Genomic DNA, 10,358 nt, shown 5'->3' with positions numbered 1-10,358 from the left:
TTGTAGGAAGCCATGCCCATGCAGGTAACTAGGGCCAGCTGCAGATAAACTAACAGGGAACCAGGCACACTCAGGTAATTGTGGTCAGCTGGGGGCTAGTCAGCATGTCTGCTGCCCTGACTCCTAATAAGGCCACTTGAAGGAAGCCTTCATTTGGTACTCATTAATGAAAAAGTAGTTTTTCTCCAAGGGAAACCCATCTTCTTAAAGTATGAATTTCAGAAGTATTTTGAATATTTGCTTATAAACAAGAACATAGTACAAGTCCTAAAACTGACCCTGTTGAGCCACTGGTTTTTTTTAGACTTGAGGCACCCCGTGAAAAATGTTTCCATCCAGTTTTTGTCTACAGAGAAATAATAGAGCATTTTTCTGTTGCAAAGACCTCAGAAATATCACAGCAGGCCAGAGTAATCTTAATGCTATGGATTCCTATATGAAATCTCTGCATTTATATAGTGAATATTTGCACACCTAACAGTGCTAACATTGTTTGGCACCCCAAGAAGATCTCAAGGCACCCTGGATGAGAATCGTTGCTTTATATGTCAGGTTATAAATTCTAACCCCTATGGCCTCTTTCAGACTCTTGCTGCTTTTTCTTGTATGTGCTGGCTCTGGTTTGTTTATTTTTTAACCTTCCTGTTTGAACAGACAGATGCAGAAGATAGATTTTCATTTTTTTCAGTTTAAGATTAAATGAAAGAAGTCTTTTTCCTTTTAAACTGAATATATGGAGAGCACCAGCTTTGATTTTTAAAAGTGAATTTCTATTCCACCAACTTGTGTGAGAGTTTCTGACCCATCTTCATTAAAAATAGACCTCAGAACGTAAAATCAACCAGCAAGCTCTTCCTACTTTCCCAGCCTGGCCTGATGCTGACTTTTCTCATGGAATCCCCTTCCTCTGGTGCAGGAAAAAGCCATAGTGGTATATCCTTGGGCACTCTTCGCAGATATCAGTGCTTAAATTCATCAGTTTCTATACTAGCTGTATTGAAGACCATTAACACACAAGTTGTTCACAGAACTTTACTCTCAGTGTCTTTATAATCAACATGTTCCAACCCTTAAAAGTAATGGAAATAATATTTTTATATCTAATTAATTTTTGGTAATTCATAAAAGTGCTTGTAACTTTTGATTGTTCACCACATTTTATAACTTATACAAGTTTGGGTACTAAAATGACATTTTGTAAGTCATATAGATCAGTGTGGGAAGGTTGTACTTTACTATCGATTTGCATTTCTCTATTCAGTATATTCTCCCCTCTTCCTGACCTATAAATTAAATGACTATAAATAATCTGCTTTGACCTACCAACCACTTCTTTTTTAATTTAATATCTATGTGTGACCATTCTGTAGGGATTTCCATGGTTTTATAAGACCCTTGCTACTTGATATTCATGCTGTAAGAAATATGATGGACTCTCTTTACATTAAATTTCATTATAGGGGGATGTTTAACTTTACTTAACCTTGTAAAGTTAGAGGAGTTAAAAAGAGGTAGACAAAACATGGGAAATACATTAATTTCCTGATGAAATCATGTTCTAATGAACAAAATTCATTCTTTTGTTTTCAGATTTACCCTTTGGGCTTTACTGTTTGTAATGACTCGTCTTCTGACACTAACTTTATCTGTCCTCACATTTGGATTTGGTCTGGCAAGAGTAGAGAATCCAGTTTTTTCCATAGTAGATGGAAACTTCAATGTACTCACTGTGAGGTATAAGATGATTTATGTTTTTAAAAAATTATATAACAGTCCAAAATGTTACTTGTTTTTCTTCTGTGTTTTGAGGTGGAAGATTTTAAGCAGCTTTGTTTCTTTGTCCCTACCTTCCATGGTACAGGGCCCAGCAGTACAAAATGTTTGGCAAAAAATAATTAAATCAGTCTTTTTTATTATTATATTTATTTTTTATTACATTAACCTAATGATTAGCATGAAAAGGACCCTGCATAACTATTTTGTGAGACTTTTCTTTAAAAAGGCCACGTTTATTATAGACATGCTGTAATTTTGAAATGCTCCCACCATCACTTTTTACTCATTTTATTTTAGAGACCCCAAACATGCTCTGCATGTGTTCATTCTTGCTCGCTCATATTGAAGCCAGATTTTCATCATGGGCTCCTCAGTTTAAAATGTATTTTAAATAAAGTATCATCAAAGATGGGCATTGGACGTACACCTGGTCACTGTTAAAGTTCACTCATAGATCAATTGGCAGAAGAAGCTACAATTGTGCAATTTGCTATAGATCCATAAAAGCTATAGTTCATATTTCCTTGCCAAGTATGGACACTTTCATTGATGTATGTACATGCAACTCTTGCTTATTTCATGCATGAGTCTCTCAGACAAATGTGGTTTTCACTAGCATGAGAGGTTTGAGTGATGATTTAAAAAAAAAAAACGTGGCACTGCTTTGCAATGTAACTATGTACAGTTAGAACATTTTATAACACTTCTTAAGTTGGGTTTTTTGGATTTTGGTTTTTTTTTAGGATTAGCTGTTTGGCTGCAGTTTGTTTAACACAGGCCTGGATGATGTGGAAATTTATAAATTTCCAGCTAAAAAAATGGAGAGAGCACACCCAGAACCAAATTCCTAGGAGAAAAATAAATAACATGAAGAGCAAGCCAACAAAAAAGGAAACAAACAGAGGTTAGTGTTATTGCATTTTTAAAGCCCCTTTTAAGATATACTGTAAGCATTTCTGCATATGATTTGTTTTCTGCATCTTATCTTTTTCTTCATACCAAAACGTAAGGGAGCCAGAGCAGCATCTATTTTTTGGTGTACAGTGAAAACAGACATCATTTTAACTTCATAGGATACATACAAGCATTATATTTCTACCATGAAAATGGCAGTTCTGGTAGAAACCTTAAGTGTACAAACGTTCCCAGTTTCTCTCAGACCAAAAAGGGTGGTTTCAAAAAAAAAAATAACTCCATCCAGGTAGAAGTGGCTCCTGGGAGAGTTTCTCCAGGGAAAACAAACATATATATATACACTTACTCTTCCAATAGAAGCCACAGTGCTGTCCTCCAACATTCCAGCTTCCTAGGACATTCCTGTCTCTAGGAAGTCTGTGACTCAGGCTAGATTCCACTGTTCCAGCTGAGTACAGAGCAAACCCCTCTCCCTGACTGCTTTGGGATCAGGTTAATCCAGTCTTTTTCACCAACCCTATGCTGTACCCCAAGGCCATGTCCAGATGAGCGCAGACATGCAGTATGTGATGTCGCAGACCTGTCTGTAACACTACACGCTGCACGTGCCAGCATTCCCCATACTACTAGCTTGCAGTGGGGGGGGGGGAGGGATGGGGTTGACCCTAGATTCTGGGGTCAAGAAAACCAATGCTGAAAAAAAGCAGGGTGGCACATGTGGTACCAGCGGATACCACCCAAAACAGGAGACTGGCTGGCTGGAGTCACACTCTTGCTTATGGCCAGGCTTCCTGCCATGGCTGCAACCCTGGGTGGCCCCCAAGTAAGGCTGCTGATGCCAGCAGAGTTTCTGGCCCCAGCCTCCCTTTCCCCGCCCATGATAACTTGCTGCCGCCAGAGCATGCAAAGTGTGCCAGGATCTGTGCACAGGGGTTCCTTCGCTGTACGCCATCCACAGTGCAGACTGTTCGCTATGCACCCAACCTCTCTAATGTTTGTACCCTGCTCTCCTGGTAGGTTTTCTTACTGGGGAAATGAAACCACAGGACCTGTGGTTCTTTTCAATACTTCTATGCAGCCAAAATAGTTTACCTCACAGGATCTTTACTTATAGCTCACTGTAACTGCATGTTGCTAACCAAGGAGAGACCAAATGTTGTACTAGAGTAAAGACCTAAATTATAAATTAACTGCAGCACTTTCTAGAGTTTCTGTCCTTTACTGAACACAAAAGTAGATTTGACAAGTGCTGCATATTGCTAGACTGAAGGATTTTAAAAATTAAAGAAATAGGACATTTGTAAGAAAATGTTACAATCATTCTTTTAATGCCTACAAATTAAAACATATTATTCCATTTGAGGTTTTTTAAGTGATCTTTTTCCTTTATGACTGTAAATTCTGTTTTTGTTACATTTCAGAAGAAATTTAATTCAGTGCCTTGCATTTCCAAATATATTAAATTTGAAGGCTTTGTAGTAAATGTTAGATCCATAAAAGAAAAACTGAAATGAATTTCACATTAACTGGTGGACAATACGTAGTGAATAAGACTTGGACAGTAGGGCTGTGCGAAGCTTCAGTCCCTGATTCAGTTTGGTGGAGATTCGGTCTGATTTGGTGGCCAAATCTCTGAGTCCGAGTTGAAACAGGACCCTTTAATCTCTTCAAACTGAATCAGAGCCCTCCAAATCGATTTGGAAAGATTCGGTGATTCGGACATAGACACAGCTTTAAAGTGCCAGGAGCACTTCCAGTCCACTTCTGGGTCCACCAGGGAGCTCCCCGGCGGACCCAGAAGTGGACCAGAACTACTTCCGGTCCACTTTCAAGTTCGCTGCTGAGGATGTGGAGGGCCCCCCCTGCACTCCCGTGGGATGCTCCATGCATCACAGCATTCACAAGCTGTGCTGGTACCTTGAGGTATGTAGAAAAAACACTTAAAGCTGTGTCTGTCCAAATCACTGATCCTCCGAATCAGCATTGAATCTTCAGATTCAGATTTGGCTGAATTGAATTGGGGCAATGATCCAAATCAATCAATTGAATCACTATCCCTGATTCAGGCCAAATCCAAATCGAATGGGGCCCACTTTGCACACCCCTATTGGACAGGAAGACTAATCTACTATACAGAAGTACGTATGAGAGTCAGACCCTCTTCCTGTGAAGCTAAGGACCAGCACTTTGTTGAAAAGCACAACATCTGCTGATGCTAATCCTGGATCTTTTCAGAACTTCCATTTTCATTTTTGTCTCTAGCTAGAGGGGTGTGCTATTTTAAATTTAGGCAGACTTATTGAAACTTAGATGGAGAGACTCCAGTTGATCTTAACAGGTGTGGAAGTAGTTTAATTCCTTTCCCCTACCGAATCTCTTAGTTTCAGTGAAGAACATATCTCTGTGGCTCTACTCCAGCCTTGCAGGCCCTTCTCTCCTTTCTTCCATTAATATTTTCAGTGCCTGTTTTTGCTGTTCCTCATTGCTTTTACATACAGCAGTATGAAATGGATACAGTTCTTGAGGTTCACCACTGCTCACAAGTTCTGCCCAGCAGTGAAACTGTCTGTAGTCCTTTTGACTTTGTGTGTTGCTGCAGCTGGGCAAATCACTAAACAACACAGATGTTGGAGCTATCTGTCTGCAGAGTTGGGAGGATGCTGCTGTACTGGCTAAACCTTACAAAAATAAATACCTTCACAATGATATAGGCTCGAAATATTCAATGAAAAGTTGGATTCTGCTGAGGTCCCTTCTAAGTCTCCAGGCTAGCTTCTGATAGCTAGAGTAAATGGATTTTTTTAAAGCCTTAAATATAGGGATCCAAGCTGGATGCCAGTTAATATGTTGGTCAGCAGTGACTGTGCAGAGTTCTGATGCTATGGGATAATTCAAATGTATCTTGAGTTATCATAGAATCAATGAGTCAGAAGGGACCTAGACAGATCATCTAGTCCGACCCCCTGCCATGAGCAGGAAGGAGCACTGGGGGTGGCAGGGGTCATAAGAACCCAGCCAGGTGCCTATCCAGTCTCCTCTTGAAGATTTCCAGGGAAGGTGAGAGCACCACCTCTCTGAGAAGCCTATTCCAGGCCTATTCCAACATCTTTTGTTCTGTTACTCTATTAAATATATATAAATTCTGTGTGTTACAACCCTGATCAGTAGCACATCCAGCCCAGGATCCTGCAGTGTTTTTAAGTACGTAATTCCCAGTGAAATTGGGAAATTGTTGGGAGTAAAGGTTCAAAAATATCTTTTAAGGATCTGGTCTTTTGGTTTGTTTTGGGGTTTTTTCTGTTTAGATATTTACATAGGTGCTCTGAATCCCACTAGTTAATGTCAAAGGAAACCCTAACGTATACAAGCATATGGCAGCTTTCACTGTTTTTACCACAGTTTAATCTGTCTTATTTTAACAAAGTTGGAAAAAACAGGAAGTTATAAGAGCTTTATCTACACAAGGATTTCAGCTGATTTTGCCATCAGTGTGTAGGTACAGAAGTATTGGTCCCTGACATTTTTAAGTTTTACTATCAACATGAGCACTTGTATATAATCTTATTTTTACACTGAAAAGAGACAAATAGCGTCACATGTACTTAATTTTACCTGTTTAAACTTACAGCTAATGTTGTCAATGGAGCAGTAAAATTAGAAGATGGAGCATCACCCAGAACAAGAAAATCAAAAGCATTATGAAATGGAAGCTAATGTTAGAAGACACAGTATTGACAGAAGACTGATTAAAAATAAATTCTATCACTGCAAAATCATTGACTATTATTTGGCTGTCTTGCAATATTAAATGGACACTGCCAGGCTATAATATTTTAAACGCATTTATTTTGTTTATTAATACATAACTCATATTCTGAAAACAGAATGGATAATAAAAACAGACAAGTCAGTTGCACTTCGCAGCATCATGCTAGTAGCTTACAAGAGCTAGAAAGTTTGAGGTATTTATTAAATTCTAAAAAGATTCTTATAAAAATAAGGTTAGTGTTTCCAATCTACATTTTGGGTTAAAAAGATCTGACCATGTCTATTTGAAGTCTGTTTTTTGCACAACAGACTTTTTTATTATTATATTCTTCTCAACTAGAATAAGAAATGGTATGTCTGAAATGCATCTAGCGTGGCAAAAATAAAAGTTGTTTACCATTTCCTTTCAAAGGTTATATAACACTTGACTTAAAAAACAGGTTCATAAAGTCCAGATATCAATCACTTCTTCTTACATTAAAAGTGATTGTGATATGTAATAGAGGCACAGAATAGTGGCTGCATTTACCTTGCAAAATTGCGATTTTGAAATGGGTAATAAGGTTTTATATAGAAAAGAGTTGTCAGTCAAACAATAAACATGACAGCTTTGTTTCATTCATGTAAATTGCAAAACTCCCGTGGATTTCAGTAGGGATAAAATCCTAGACCCGTGTCCAAATATTAGAGAATTTTCCCCTTTCTTTATTGTAACTGACCTGTTTTGAAAGTTACTGATGACTCATGAATTTTATCAGTCAGCTTTAGAAAGCATACTTTCTGTAGATGAAATTGTACATAGTTGCTGAACTACTATGGTAGTGACTCCATTAAAACATCTATTGGAAATAGGTTTCATAATATTTTAAATGTCTGAGGCAAATACTCTTTTTGGTTTCGGACTCAAGTTTTATGCCTTCACAAAGCTATTAGGAAGCTTCTTACCTAATTAGTCCATTTGAGATGCAATTCAGTTAAAAGTCAGTAGACCTTTCTGTAAAGTCTTCACAGAAGTAATATGGTCAGATGCTCATTTAATTAAGTAAATACTGCATTATAGGCCTCTGATCACCAAACAATGCCATCTGATTTTGCCTGGCTTCTTGTATTACTTGCCATCTTTTCAGCCAATGAATCTTGCTTTTCCAGCAAGCATATCAGGTGTTCAGGAAATAACTGACTTATAATATGTTTGGGCACATAATATACCAGAAATGTGCATTTAATGGCATTGCCACACTTTCTGAAGTTTCTGTGGTTAATTTTTGGGGTTAAAAAAACTTTACCATTCCTTAAGTGTTTATCTCTCAAAATATTGTATAGACAACTTTTTTTTTTTTTCAATGGTATTCATATTAAGCTTTTTTTTGAATGCCATTTCTTTTCCCCCTCACTGGCTGCTCAGGTGCTTTCTTCCCTTCTAGCCTGTGTCTTTCTTCCCTTCAAGCAGTGTGGAAGTGTGATGGGGGGATTGTTTTTGCGAGGGTTTGTTTTGTTTTGTTTTTATGTTTTTTAAATTAAATGAAGCAAGTAGGACTGTTGGGGAGCCACTTGTACAAGCTCCAGTTGTAACACTCTACTTACTCTCCATTAAATTGGCTGTAGGCCATGAAATCACATCCGGTAGAAATACTTTTTGGATGCTACCCACCCAGATTAAACTTGAAAAATATACTGGCCACCCATATTTCAAACGTAATGTTCAGAGCACTTTACAAGTGTAAATCTTCCTAACCCTTCTGTAAGGTTATGAGGTAATAGTAGGTTTCCTAATTCCTGGTTGTATGAAGAAATTGCACCAGAATCCTGACCACAATTCTGTGAAAAACAAGTGACAGAGACTAACGGTTCTGTATCGTTACCAATTCCTGGAGCCACTGGATCTCTCAATCTTAGATATTGCCATACTGATCTAAGCACTTGTTTGACTATGATAAAACTACTGCTATTTTTGTAAGTAACCTTCTTAGTCATGTGTGACTAGTATCTAAACGCTATTTAAAATCTGTGACCCCATTTTCTACTTTGCCATAATTGTTCCTGTGTGCAAATAGATTGTAGAAGTATTGCGTATGACTTCACATAAACTTGTACATTTCTACTGAAAATGTTTACCATGGAACTAGAATATATATATATTTTTAATGATTTTAATAAACTTATTTGTATAATCATGAATGCCTCATTTGATAAAAGTATCATCTTTTGAGCAGTTTTGGTAGGACCTGCTTAGCCTTCAGGGCATTTCTCAACCATGCTGCTCACAAGACAATGCTTTCTCTGATAAGTACCTGCAACTGTAATTGTACTGTACACATAGCTTTTGGGTCACTTGGCAGCAAGATGGCCGACAGTTAATTACACAGGTCAAATACTTTTACCCTGAAGTAAGGAAATTATAAGCTTAAGGGCACTGTGAATTTGAACCGAAAACTACATTTGTTTTACATTACTGATGCAAACATGTTCCTGAATGAAAATATTCTCCTTGTCCCCAGTCAACTTTAAAGCGTTTAGGCAAAGTTTTTCAAACACAGGAGACTGACTTTAGATTTCAAGTAACCAAATTTGCAAAGTGTCGAGCACTTAATACACACAAAAGAATCTGGCCATAGGAGCCTAAAATTAGACTATTTTTGAAAATTCTGACTCCAATCTCTTGCCATTTTTTTTCTTTTCAGAATAATGGGAAGGTGTGTTCTTAATATTCGTATGAATCAAATAAACAAAATATCTTGGAATATTATTTTTGTTGCATGTTAAACAGAAAACACTTAAATTATTCATTTAAACTACTTTTTTTTTTTTTTAGAAAGTGTCCTTGGATTATATTCATTGTGTGTAAGGCTACTGTTCTGCCGCATGCATACATGCAGTACCTGTAAAGTACAGCTAAGTACCTCCATTTTGTAGCATGAGAGGAACTTGTTTTTTGTTTTTGTTTTTTAAGTAAAATTCACTATTTATCATTTCATTGCATTTTTTTTGAAATCTCACTTGTAATATCAAATGCACGAAATGAACTGTAGGCCTGTGCCTTAATATTAAGACATTTCAGTAAACTCTAAACAACTTGCAGCAAAAAGCTGTTTGCACTTAGTGTTTTTGATACATTTACATGGTAATTCTTTTACAGATATTTTAGTGAGTTTTGCACCATTTTTAAATTCATAATGATGGACGCTAGAACGTGTTGAGATGTTGGACAAGTAGTTCATTCATGGACAAAAATGTGGGACCTGCCTTGGGAAGCCGACTGGGCTGTTACTGAAAAATAATAATGACTTGAAAGAAGTAGCTTGGTCATCTTGATAGAAATTCTGTGATGTTCATGGATAGAAAGGCTGTTTCTGTGAAGATGAGGGTTGGTTGTGGGTTTTCTTTTTTTATTTGTTTTTCTTAAATCCCCATCTGATTTGAGTCAGGATGACAAGTGTATGGGAATTAAGGGCTAGGATAACAAGAATATATGATAGTAGTGAGAACAGCAAACAGCTCTAACATTTGCTTTTTAATATGAATAGGACTCCCCTCTCTCCATCAGCAATCTAAGTTAAAGTTTATTTAAAGTTTTTTGGGTTTTTTTGAATCCACAATAGAATACCACACCCATCACCACATATCAGCTAATCCTGAATTAATTTATACTGCCAACTAGAACTTTACAAATTGTTCTGTTCCATGGCAGGAAGAGCCTCTGTGACATTCAGGACTCCTGTCCTTGTATTAAGCACAATATATTATAGGGAAGCGATGAGAGAAAGAGAGAACTTTAAATTCCAATTATAAATTCCAAACTTGAATTTTTTAAATTTTATTTTGTTCCTTGGAAATAGTCCAAACACTTGTTCCACCATCTTGGAAACATACACTTTTTTTCCCCTAACAAAACACTAAAA

The 10,358-nt window shown here is 37.2% G+C and overlaps 1 protein-coding gene across 1 annotated transcript in view; it reads left to right on the top strand.

Annotated features, from left to right (window-relative positions):
- Positions 1-9,200, top strand: part of LOC109313142 (translocating chain-associated membrane protein 1-like 1) — a 29,014-nt gene extending 19,814 nt beyond the window's left edge. Inside the window, exons 8-10 of the mRNA XM_019539577.1 lie at positions 1,591-1,734; positions 2,520-2,680; positions 6,320-9,200. Coding sequence (XP_019395122.1) covers positions 1,591-1,734; positions 2,520-2,680; positions 6,320-6,393 — 379 coding nt within the window. The 3' untranslated portion in view covers positions 6,394-9,200. The remainder of the gene's footprint in view (positions 1-1,590; positions 1,735-2,519; positions 2,681-6,319) is intronic.
- Positions 9,201-10,358: the final 1,158 nt, after the last annotated feature.

This window comes from Crocodylus porosus, unplaced genomic scaffold, assembly GCF_001723895.1.
Source record: "Crocodylus porosus isolate Cpor-Errol unplaced genomic scaffold, CroPor_comp1, whole genome shotgun sequence".
NCBI lineage: Eukaryota > Metazoa > Chordata > Crocodylia > Crocodylidae > Crocodylus > Crocodylus porosus.
This window is presented reverse-complemented; position numbering and strand designations above follow the sequence as displayed.